Here is a 13397-nt window from a genome sequence, read left to right on the forward strand (position 1 = left end):
ACCAGAAAAGGTTCTGCACCCATATGGAGACCTCCTGGAATGACTCCTCGACAGAAAAATTGAGCAGTGTTGGCGAATTGGTGCCGTGCATATATGAATTTTTAGATGTTAAATTTTGGTGTGTTTATTTTGTGGCTATATTTTAACTATTCAGTTGCCTATTTTGATACTTAAGAATGTAATGTCAACGTGCTTGGCAAAATAAAAGAGTTCGACACTATTGTGGATGCTTAGGATGATTCTCAATTAAGTATGCTGAATTTGCTCAGCCACATTTGAAGAATGTATAATACTTCTTTGGTTTTTCTGCCATTGGGTAGTGAAAAAGTTGTGTCTTGCTTCACCTAGTCTAAGTACACGAATTTATGCATCAAAGGGTTTCATGCAATAGATTGTAGTGATTGAGAAAAAATGGTAAAAGATAAAATTAACCCAGCATATGATAACCTCACTAACGGTGTTAGACGGAATGTTAAAATTGGACTAAAATTGGTCGACATATAAAACATGAGGACCAACATTAGGCAATTTTAAACCACGGGGACAAACATAACCATAACCCCAAACCACGGGGACCATTTATAACTTTTACCCTAAAATTTAAACTCAAAAATTATACCCACTTAAAATTTACCCCCTTTTACCATCTCATAAAATTACTCTCTTAATTCATAACTTTTTCATGCTTACTCCGATTTTAACACATAGCATGTCTACGAACTCGTAAAAACGTCCTCTACGACTTTCATGAAGAAAGTTTTCCCAAATTCCAAATGCAATAAAAAGTCAACTCTAGGGTCCTTAAGTGGTAAACGGTTACTTAACACGGTAAAAGACCAAAATAATACCAAAGTAAATAACCATAAAATAACTTAACAACCGGGGTGTGACAAGTACTTTCTTCCACTATACTAAATAATGGGATTACAAGAAACACTCGCTCTAGACTAACTAAAGTGGTAACACACCTCTCTCTCTCAAGAGGAATTTTCTTCTCACTAATCACTCAAGTGAGGATCATACTACAACTATCACCAACTCCCTCTATTTTGCTTATGACTCTGCCTTGGGTTGTTTGCTGCAAGCTTTGTTGCCTTTATATAGGCAAATGGTTTTATGCATAAGCCATGCATTCCATACGTAACATGCAAGGGAAGAAAAGTCAAGTTTCTTCCATGATTCATGCTCAATGTCTTCATGCTCATAAATGCTTGTCTTCCTCCATCTTCAAAGATTGCTGTCACCACCACCCTAAGCTTATAGCTTTGTTTCTTACCTTTCAAAATATACTGCACCCACTTTGCTATTCCTATAGCAACCAGCCTTGTTTTCATTGAATGGGTCACCAAGGCTACAACAACAAATGCTTTCCTTATGCAGTAAACACCACATGAATTTCAACCTCCAATTAAGGAGGGACTGACCCATCAATCTCCCTCTCCAGACTTAGTTGGAGGGCTGCGCCATTCTTGACGCACTTCTGCAAAACTCAAACTTCTCCTTCAATAATGACTTAGTCATCATATCTGAACTGTTGTCATCTGTGTGAATCTTCTCAAGCTGTAGTTGCTTGGCTTCCAGCACATCACATATCCAGTGATACCTCACATCAATGTGCTTTGACTTCGAGTGAAAACTCGAATTCTTACTCAGATGAATTGCACTTTGACTATCACAATGCAGAACATACTTTTGTTGTTTTGGCCCAATTCCTGTAGGAATTTCTTCATCCACAAAATTTCTTTGCAGGCTTCTGTAGCTGCTATGAACTCAGCTTTTGTAGTTGACAAAACAACACATTTTTGTAGCTTTGATTTCCATGAAACAGCTCCCCCTGAAAATGTAATCAGGTATCCAGATGTGGACTTTCTCGAGTCAACATCTTCGGCCATATCTGCATCTGTGTAGCCAATCAGTTCAGGCTCCCTGCTTCCAAAACATAAACCCACTTTGGAAGTACCTTTGAGATATTTGAGAATCCACTTCACAGTATTCCAATGCTCTTTGCCTGGATTTGACAGATTTCTGCTAACAACACCAACCGCGTGTGTTATGTCTGGTCTTGTACACACCATTGCATACATCAGGCTTCCTACCGCTGAGGCATGTGGCACGGTTGCCATTTCTACCTCTTCTTTCTCACTTGCAGGACTCTGCTTTGAGCTGAGCTTAAAGTGACTAGCAACTGGATTCGCTTTCTCCATATTGAACCGCTTCAATACCTTCTCGATATATTTTTCTTGTGATAACCACAGCTTTCCGCTTTCTCGGTCACGGGTGATACTCATACCAAGAATCTGCTTTGCGGGTCCCAAGTCTTTCATAGCAAAAGACTTATTGAGCTCTTTCTTCAATTTGCTAATCTTGTCACCATCTTGTCCTACGATCAACATGTCATCAACATACAAGAGTAGTATGATGAAGTCACCACCTGAGAATTTCTTCACAAATACACAATGGTCTGAGGTCGTCCTCCGATATCCTTGGTCAATCATGAAGGAATCGAACTTCTTGTACCATTGTTGCAGCGCCTGCTTTAGTCCATACAAACTTTTTTCAATTTGCAGACTAGATCTTCCTAGCTTTTGACTTTGAATCCTTCTGGCTGCTCCATGTAAATTTCCTCTTCAAGGTCACCGTGAAGGAAAGTCGTCTTCACATCAAGCTGTTCAATATCCAGCTTTAAATTTGCAGCCAAACCAAGTACCACCCGGATAGATGTCATCTTCACCACGGGCGAGAAAATTTGTTCAAAGTCAATTCCCTTTTTCTGATTGAAACCTTTAACGACCAGCCTTGCCTTGAATCTGGGTCATGAGTTATTCTCCTCGGTCTTCAGTCTGTACACCCATTTGTTTGTGAGTGCCCTTTTACCTTTCGGTAACTCCACCAGCTCATAAGTCTGGTTCTCATGCAAGGATTGCATCTCTTCTTGCATGGCTTCCAACCACTCCCCCTTGTGGTCATCCGTCAGAGCTTCTTCATAAGACTCTGGTTCTCCTCCATTTGTGAGAGTAACAAACTCATCTGGAGGGTATCCTCTCGAGGTTCTGCGTTCCCTGGTTGATCTTTGTGGGGTTGTTGCCTCTTCCTCATCATCAGTTATGTCACCAACTGGGTCATTGATCATCGAGTCATTTGCTGCATCACCGGAGTCTCTGGTTTCTCTCCTGTCATCCTACTTTGTTGGCGGAGAATCTTTATCCGAGTTGACTAGATATTCTCTGGGTTTCTTAGGCTTCTCAGTCTTCTGAGTATCTTCAATGTTTTGATCTTCGAAGAAGACAACATCTCTGTTTTTGACAATCTTCTTGTTGACAGGATCCCACAGCCTGTACCCATATTCTTCATTTCCATATCCCAAGAATATGCATTCTTTTGACTTGCTATCAATCTTCGATCTTTCGTCTTTGGGAATGTGGACAAATGCTTTGCAGCCAAATACCTTTAGATGATTGTATGAGACGTCCTTTCTGATCCAAAACCTGTTCGGCACGTCACCATTCAATGGAGCTGAGGGAGAAAGGTTGATCACATCAACCGCAGTCATCAAAGCTTCACCCTAAAAGCTCTTAGGCAGCTTGGCATGAGATAACATTGTTCTGATTCTTTCAACAATAGTTCTGTTCATCCTCTCGGCCACTCTGTTGTGTTGAGGAGTCTTTGGAACAGATCGTTCATGCCTGATTCCGTTACTTTTGCAATAGTGTCTGAACGCCCCCATGTACTCTCCCCCGTTGTCGGTGCGAAAGCATTTCAGGTTCTGCCGGTCTCCCGTTCAACTCCGGCATGAAATTGTTTGAATACTTCCGGCACTTGATCTTTAGTCCTCAGTGCATAAGCCCATACCTTCCTGGAATGATCATCAATGAAGGTAACGAAGTATCTTGCACCTCCGTGAGTACTCGTGGTCATGGGACCACACACATCAGAATGCACAACATCCAAAACATTGGATTTCCTTGGCACAGGATAACGATGGAATGAAGCTCGATGTTGCTTTCCAGCCAAGCAATGCGTACATGATTTTAGAGGCATATCTTTAACATTGACACCAGACAGTACCTCTCTTTTGGCTAGAATAGTAAGTCCATTCTCGCTGATATGACCAAGCCGCTTGTGCCACAGCTCCACTGGAGAGTCTGCTCCGAGTGTAATTGCATACCCACTACAGACTTTTGCATATGTCATGTAGAGAGTGTTCTCCTTCTTCCCTCGAGCTATTTCTGGACCATAACTGAGCTTCCACTTTCCATCACCAAAGACATTTGTGTAGCCTTCATCATCAAGCAACCCAGTGGAGATCAAATTGAGACGCATGTCTGGAACATGTCTCACATCCTTGAGAACTAGGCAGCGGCCTATGTTGGTTTCAAGGGAAATATCTCATCTTCCCACGATCTTGGACAGCTTATCACTTCCCATTCTAACATTACCGAAATTTCCGGTATTGTAGGATGTTAAGAACTCCCTTCGTGAGGTTACATGAAACGATGCGCCGAAATCGACGACCCAACATGTATCTTGAGATGTCAAATTAACATGACCATCTCCACAAATGATGATTACCTCGTCTCCATATGAGGTAGTAGCGGCTGTATCTTTGGCACCACCTTTCTCGGCTTGCTTTTCCTTGAGCCTTCTGCACTCATTCCTCATGTGACCTTTATTGCCACAATGATAACATCTAATGTTCTTCTTTGGGCTGGACTTGCCCCTTGACCGGTCCTTTGCTTTGCCTTGGTTGTCGAACTTTCGACTGCTTCCACGGTTATCGGTGACGAGGGCTTCCGACTCGGTCGATATTCCTTGCTCCTTCCTCCTTGCTTCTTCATTGAACATGCTGTCTTTTACAGTGCTCAATGTGAGAACGCCTTGAGGAGCTGAGTTGCTTAATGACACCACCAACGTGTCCCAGCTGTCTAGCAATGAGCTTAGTAACAACAATGCTTGCAACTCATCATCAAGCACCATCTTCATATTCGTCAATTGATTCACCATGCCTTGGAAGTCACTCACGTGTTCCGAAACACTTCGACCATCTCTGTACTTCGTGTTCACCAACCGCTGAATGAACGAGGCTTTGTTTTGTGCGGTCTTTCGCTCGTACATGGACTCCAACTTGGTCCACATCGAATAGGCATTGGTTTCTTGTGCAACATGATGAAAAACACTTTCATCAACCCATTGACGAATTCCTGAAACAGCTTTTCTGTTCAGGATACTCCATTCCATGTCAGACTTGCCTGCTGGCTTCTCTCCACCATTTTGAAGAGGCTCGTACATATCCTTGCAGTAAAGGATGTCTTCCATTCTGGGCTTCCAAATGGAGTAATTTGACAATGACGACGGCTCCGCCATATTGATCACCACGAGATGCCACGAAGATGAGCGTCAGGCTCTGATACCACTTGTTGGGAAAGAAGTGGCTGCCTAATACAAGGCCGACGGATAATTGATTATCCCAGGATTTAACTTTCCCACCCCTCGTGTGATTTGCGAAAATAGCAACAAAAAGAAGACACAATATTTAACGAGGTTCGGCAATATGCCTACGTCCTTGGGGCAGCAGTAGTACTTTCTTCCACTATACTAAATAATAGGATTACAAGAAACACTCACTCTAGACTAACTAAAGTGGTAACACACCTCTCTCTCTCAAGAGGAATTTTCTTCTCACTAATCACTCAAGTGAGGATCACACTACAACTATCACGAACTCTCTCTATTTTGCTTGTGACTCTGCCTTGGGTTGTTTGCTGCAAGCTTTGTTGCCTTTATATAGGCAAATGGTTTCATGCATAAGCCATGCATTCCATACGTAACATGAAGGGAAGAAAAGTCAAGTTTCTTCCATGATTCATGCTCAATGTCTTCATGCTCATAAATGCTTGTCTTCCTCCATCTTCAAAGATTGCTGCCACCACCACCCTAAACTTATAGCTTTGTTTCTTACCTTTCAAAATATACTGCACCCACTTTGCTATTCCTATAGCAACCAGCCTTGTTTTCATTGAATAGGTCACCAAGGCTACAGCAACAAATGCTTTCCTCATGCAGTAAACACCACATGAATTTCAACCTCCAATTAAGGAGGGACTGACCCATCAGATCCGACTGAGTGCATATGGCGAGATCATGCTCCGAGGATGTGTTGCCCGACATTCTTTGCAGATTGCGTGTAAAATCTCTGAAGAGATTCCAATGTGTCTGCAAATCTTGGTATGCTCTAATTAGGTGCCCAAGTTTTGTCACCAAACACCTCCACTTTAACAGCAGACAGAACAAGAATAATCGTTCCTTCCTGCTTTCTCACTCCCTGGATGTTGCTTATAAGTTAGAGTTGCCAACTGATCAACAAAAAGGCACTCGTTTCAGCTTGGTCCATATTGAGGAAACCACAGATGATATTGTTTCTCTTGATTGGATCAAGTTTACAGATAATTCAGAGCAAGGAAAGAAGTTTCCGGATTATTGGTATGAATATAATATAGAAATTTCTGGTCCACGCAATGGGATATATTGCTTACATGAATCTTCTAGGGATCACGGCCATGTAATTGCGCTGATGAATGTTTCACTGAGACAATTCAAGCTAGTTCCAAAACCAGAAGAATCGATTATTTCGCATACAGGTTTTCTATCACTAGCTGCTGTCGAAATTGGTTTTGATCCTAAAACCAATGATTACAAGGTGTTCTTTTTCAAGGACTGCTCTTTTCTCAAAGAAGGTTATCGTCAGGCTGCAGTATATCATTTAAATTCTAACTCATGGAAAAAGCTAAGTGATCCTTTGCTTGACCATGTTTATCTATATACTGCTCAAGATTTTAATACTGACACCTATGTCAACGGAAATGTTCACTGGTTGGCTTTTGAGCGCTACCCTGCAGGTCACTGTTGTGGTTTGTATATTCTTTCTTTTGACATGGTCGGTGAAGTGCTGGCAAAGATAGAGCTTCCTGCAGACTTGCGGATTAATTTTGATGAAACTCTATATGCCGTTGCAGTGGTCAATGAATCCCTTTCTCTGATTGTTTATCCACAAATTCTAGATTATCTTCGCCGGGAAAGAAGTTACACAAAATGCTTTGACATATGTGTTATGGAGGACTATGGTAACGAAAGATCTTGGACCAAGGAATTCACAACCGGACCAGTTGAAGATGCTGACAAACTACTAGGTATTTGGCGAAATGGCGAGTTTCTTATAAAACATATGAAGGGATACACCATCTCTTACGACCCAAGTACCCAAAAGATGGAGCAGCTTTGTTTTGGTGAAGGGCTTTATCTGAACAAATCATGTATCTACTCAGAAAGCCTAGTTTCAGTGACAGGGAATGCACCAAGTGATTATGAAATAGTAGTTGAAGACTTTCCCTTCGTCGTGACTCCAGACATGGAGAGAATCTTAGATTATCTAGAGAAATGTCCATCTTGTACCCGTTTAAGTTCTGATTGAGTTTACTTCTTTCTTAGACTACAAGTTTTTGAAGTTTACAAGTCAAATAGCTTCCCCCATGACAGTACTGATGGTCATGATCATGAATGTTATTATTATTATTTTTGGTTGATGATCATGAATGTTGAGCCAAAGTTTTGTTCTTTAAGGGAGATGAGCATAATGCATATATGCTTATTACTGTAAGAAAGCTAAAGATTTCATATGCAGATATAAGAAACTGCCAAAGATAGTTGTTACATAAACTGCAGGTATCTGTACTACTATAGTACTACCTGAGCACACCTGCACTAGTATCATATTTCTTCCTTACATCAACATGAAGGAATCAGGAGCTTGCGTTGGCGTTGGAGGTGGATGCGGCGCTGCTATCACCATTTGAAAGCTGATTACCAACATGTACGAATCATTTGGTGTTCCTGCTGCTAGGAGCAGAAATGAAACATTTTCATGGTGAAGTGGTGATGACAATAAGAAAACCTCAACCAAGAGTGCTTCGGATTTATGGTGTGTAATAAGACCAATGATCTATAGGTGAAACACAAGAGAATATTGGTTGATGATTAGGTGCGACCTGCAGTTCATCCAGGGCTAGCAGTATGCACCAATGCTGACTCTCCATCCAAACGGAGCGGCTCTGCTAGATTTCATTTTCGATAACAAGCAACACAATTTTGCAAGTGAAAGTGAAGCAAGACAAAAAAATTTGCTTGCGTTTAACCAAATTGAGAAATGATTCTCATATTTCTATGATTTACAGATCAGAGAGTCAGTATTACCGTGGTGAAAGCGATCATATTCACAACTGGTAAATCAATATCATGGTCTGGAGTGGATTTTGCTTGTGGAGGACTAAGACATGGGTTGGCGCTGTAGAGGAAAGGTGAGGACGGATCCAGCTCCTCTAAAGTTAGAAGGCATAAATTTACTTAAATTTCATAAAATCTTAGTCCTCATTTTATTTTGCAATTGTTAATTTATTAAATGAAAGTGCATTGAACAATTAACCATTCGAACAAGGGAGGACGAGAGACCAGTTCCTTCTGTCATATCAATTCCTCCATATAATTCCATTCTTATATTTAATTGGAAGGTGATGCATCATGCATCATGCATCATGCAGGGTTTAGATCTTTGCGTATTCCGACTATGAGACTCTAGGTATTGCTATCAATTCAATATCTGTTTAAAGATCTGATTTTGATTCCTTAGAGTTGAAACTTTGGTTCATGTTTGTTTATCAATAAGAACGATGAGGAAGAAGATTGAAATGGGCGTGCCAAAGGCATACCTACACACAGGCTCCGGTGGGCTATAACACACCCCATGTTTTGAAAAAACAACAATTTTTAGCTAAATTTTAGTTAAAAAAACTAAAATTTAAGAACCAGCCCACCTTAAATTTCCAAATTTAGCCCATATGTTATTAAACTTGGTCAATTTTTAACGTAAATTAATACGCGTTCATTAGAAAAAAAATAAAAAATACATTCTATCCCACCTCAATATGTTATTTATCTTAGTCTTTTTTTTACGTAAATTGATGCACGTTCACTAGAAAAAAATTCTAGCCCACCCCGTAATAAAATCTTGGGTCCGCCATTGGTGACAGCCGAAGAGTGTTAACGACATTAGATAACGGCAGTTGGACAAAATCTTTCTATACATTATTTGCTGATGCGTCAATCATCTATGCCTTAAAAATTAAGTGAACGATTAGGATTTTATGAAATTTATGTAAATTTATGCATCTTAATTAGAGGAGCCAGATTGGATGAGGACAAGTCACGATCGAGTAAGTGAAAATGTGAAGGGACACGTACATTGGACATGAGAAAGCATAGCATGTGAGGGGGGAGAGAGTCTTGGTCACTCTCTCACTCTGAGTGTGATAGCAGCAGTTACTGGAATTCCATCTCCCTAGTTAGGAAGAAAATGTTTGCCCAAAAACAAGACAAAAAAGGTGATGTTATTTACACATTTCGTATATAACGACCGTCAACTATGAAGCACATAGTTATTTAAATAAAATAAAATTATTTTAATTATAAAATATTTAAGTGGAATAGCAATTATCTAAATCAAAATTGATGAAAATTTATTTACAAAGAAAAAAACAAAAACAAAAAAAAAACCGGTAGAGGAAAACGGTTAAGGCGTGAGCAGTGATGCCAGCTGGATACGGTTGAACGTCGACCATGAACCACTAGAAGCAACAGCGACACGTGTCACTCATCCCAACGTGGACACCTGGCTACTGTTATTACAGCTTCCATGTAGGCCCAACCCAATCCCCACCGTTGTCAGTTGTGACTGGTAGACCTCCACTCTAACGTCTCACCTTATAAAAGAGTTTTTTTCTCTCTCTCTCTCTCTCTCTCTCAAGAAAACACTTTATAATAAAAGAAAGAATTAGGGAAATGAAAGAATAGAAAAAATGTTGTCATAACTTTTTTTATCGATGAACTGTGGCTTGGTTGGTTAAAGTGTTTGACTGATAATTTTGATGTCACAGTTCAAACCTTACTAACATATATATAAGGTGTATGAGTTATTAATAATTTTTTTTTATTATGTATGAGAAAAAAAAAGTCAGTTTTGTGATTACTGTGAGAACAAATTTTATTGTGAGAAAAAAAAGACAAATTTGTGATTACTTTTGAGATCCAAATGCGTTATTTGTACTAATAAAAGTCTGTAAGAGTGTTGATGATTATTTGAAGAACGATGAATGCTCATATTGTTATGTATTACTATTCGTATTCACTTATCAATTTCACTAAAGAAACCATGTCCAATTACTCTTAAATGGATAAGTAACCAATAAAAAATAAAACAACTTAACTTAAAATAAAATCATGGTTATAGTCAGTTATAGTCATATGAACGTGAACACGACTGTTTTACTTGCTTCGTCTGTCACACCCCAATTTTCGAAAGGAAATTTTTAAAAATTTTGGCATGATATAACCTAAAATATTAATATCCCAAAACTTGTTTCAACATAAATCAAGGAAAATAAACTCAATGCGTAATGTAAATTTACACACAACACCAAATTGAGTTAAATTACAATTCCTTGTTTACATAACTTGAGAACAAGAAAAAGAAAGTCTCACATGAGTTTAATAAATCCTATCCCAGTGTATATAAAAAGAATATACAATGAACATCCAAAACCCGACAAAAAAACCCTGCCACTAAGCCTCCACCTCAACCCTGCTGATCCTCACCTGCAGGTCTAACCCCTACACCAAGAATAGTGCACCGGGTTGTAAACAACAAACCCGGTAAGCTAAAAAGCTCGTATGAGTAAACTCAAAAACAACACAACATTTAATCACATCCAATATTCACAAGAGAGATTGGATCAAAAATTAAAAACTACACATCTAACACATTACCCAAGAAATGTACTCATGAGTCCCAGATATTTAAATAAATACCCCTCATGACCTACAACAACACTATGTGTATCCATGGGTCCCAGATACCATACAGTATCTCCCATGACCTACACTGACAGACGGACTAGAGTTCTATTCCTAACCGCAACCAATCGCCCAGCTAAAGGCTTGGAACCCAGTTTGACTGTCTAATATCAAACATAAAAATGATAAATAGCAACTTAACCGCAACCAATCACCCAATTAAGGACTTGAAACCCGGTTTGGCTATTTATCAAAAAAATCAGAATATCACAACATTAACCTCAACAACACAATATCACATCATTAATTCTATTCTTTCACATGGAAATATTTACCTGAACAAAATATAGATATTCCACAAGAATAATCTATAAAAAATCAATAAACTCATGATCACGTGAATCTCAAAATAGCACATAAAGGAAACTTGTTTTACCTTACCTTTGAGCCGTTGGCGATCAAGCTCATATATTTTTAAAAACAATTAAAAGCATAATATTAAATCTAACATCATCATCACATGACCATAATTAAATTTGGTTCAAAAGTGAACCTTGGTGAGATTTACTCACTTAGAAATTCCGCTGCAAAACCCCCAACACAATGAATGCAAGCAAATCACAAAATCACAAATCACCTAAAATCACACAAATAAATCCTTAGTAATAAAATACTATAGGTTATCACAATACCCCTTAACTAACCCTTAGTTCAAGGGAGGACAACTTTTCAAGGTCGTCGAACTTAGAGACCCAAAATGGCTGCCTCTAATCCTCAAATCCTAACTCAACCCTCAACCAAACCTAATAACAAACTTAAAATCCTATCATACGAACAAAGCTCACAACTTAGGAATTCTACATCTCAATAAGCTCACCACAACAAGAGCTAGCCAAAACAAAGCAACCTAAGCCACAATCCTACCGGATGCGCTGCCACGCGCCGCCACAGGCGGCGGCGAGTGGGCCCCACGCGGCTCCATGGACTTCCGAATTAGAGAAAACTCTCAACAGCAAAGTTGAAGCTTGCAGCAAGGGGAGCAACTTTCATACCTGAGGCTTCAACCAATTTTGGCGGGAACCAGCCGGAAACTGCCCCGAAAGGTAACCAGCAAATCACACTACAAAATCTATTAAAACCGGCCTCAAAACCTCAAAAACTTGCTTCAACTATGCCTAGACACTACTAGGAGGAAAAGGGGATCAAGACTCACCTAAACTTGGCCGGAAACGGTGTCGAAATCGCCGGTTTTCCGGCGGGACAGCAGCAGCTCCGCCGCTTCGTGGCGGCTTCCAGGCGGCGGGACTGCTCCAGAAATGGAGAGGGCTGCTGTGGGAGTCGAATGGGACCGGTGGCGTCCGGTTTGGTGGCCGGATGAGGGAGAACTCGGCCGGAGAAAGTGAGAGTTCAGGGGAAGCTCGGGAGAGGAAGAGAGAGAAGAGAGAGAAGAGAGAAAAGAAAGAAAAGAAAGGGAAGAGAGAAAACAGAGGCTGCATCCCACACACATTTTTCTACTTATACTCTTTTCAAACCCGGAAACAAACTTCCTCTGAACATAACTTCTTCATACGACATCCGTTTCAAGCGTGCCGCATGTCTACGAACTCGTATCGACAAACTCTACAACTTTCATGAAGGAAGTTTTCGAAGATAACTTACGAAACATAAAGTCAACTTTTGGCCTCTCAAAAGTCAAAGCACTTTAAATAAACTCCCGAAACTTCAACTTCACATAACCCCAAGAATTTCCATAAATAATCCTTCATTAAATAAGGGAATAATACAAGGAAAATTGATATGAAAATCTAGGATATTACATCGTCGTTGTCAAAATAGTTGAATATAATATCCTTTTCTTTTTTTTGAATGAATGACATCAAGGGCTATGTTAGATGAAATCTAAAAAATACATGAGCAAATGTAAACACATCGAAATAAAAAAATAATCGATAACAATGCACAAACGCATCTAAAGTAGAAAATAATAAGTAATAACAAGATGCACGGATTTTCAACAAAAAAAAAGATGCATAAACGATCTAGAATGAGAAGTAATCATGTTATATAATGTCATAAGACATCGTTGCGCTGCATATGTCACGAAAGCAATGTAAAGATAATGATAAAGTGATACGAACACTTAAGAGTTCGAATGTGACCGTGAGTGCAAGCAACTCAAAAATTAGCAAACTAACTCTTAAAAACACAAACTCAAATTTAAAGAACATTTTTTTCTCTAACTAACAAATGAATATGATTTTTTTACAAGGTCAGGACGACAACTATACAACCGGTAAGAGCCCGAACAACATTTTAGATGACAAAATCATAGAGATTCATGAGCACCGTTTCGTTTGATAACTGATCAGTCATCAATAAGTCACAATCGTTTCACGCTATTTATATGCACCAAAAATATCATCCTCTTCCAAAAAAAAAAATTTTCTCTGAAATTTAAACAAAAAATAATAATATAAGTCTCCGGATCAAAAAAGAAAATT

General features: G+C 39.4%; 1 protein-coding gene across 1 annotated transcript; it reads left to right on the top strand.

Moving 5' to 3' along the window:
• Nucleotides 1–6127: 6127 nt before the first annotated feature.
• Nucleotides 6128–7465, top strand: LOC101303071 (F-box protein At3g07870-like). The gene has a single exon (XM_004288979.1). The coding sequence runs from the start codon at nt 6128–6130 to the stop codon at nt 7463–7465; it is 1338 nt and encodes a 445-aa protein (XP_004289027.1).
• Nucleotides 7466–13397: the final 5932 nt, after the last annotated feature.

Source organism: Fragaria vesca, linkage group LG1, assembly GCF_000184155.1.
Source record: "Fragaria vesca subsp. vesca linkage group LG1, FraVesHawaii_1.0, whole genome shotgun sequence".
In the NCBI taxonomy this organism is placed as follows: domain Eukaryota; kingdom Viridiplantae; phylum Streptophyta; class Magnoliopsida; order Rosales; family Rosaceae; genus Fragaria; species Fragaria vesca.

What these genes read in the sequence shown, in the direction of transcription:
- LOC101303071 (XM_004288979.1), top strand. Translation starts at nt 6,128, where the DNA reads ATGGCGAGATCATGCTCCGAGGATGTGTTGCCCGACATTCTTTGCAGA.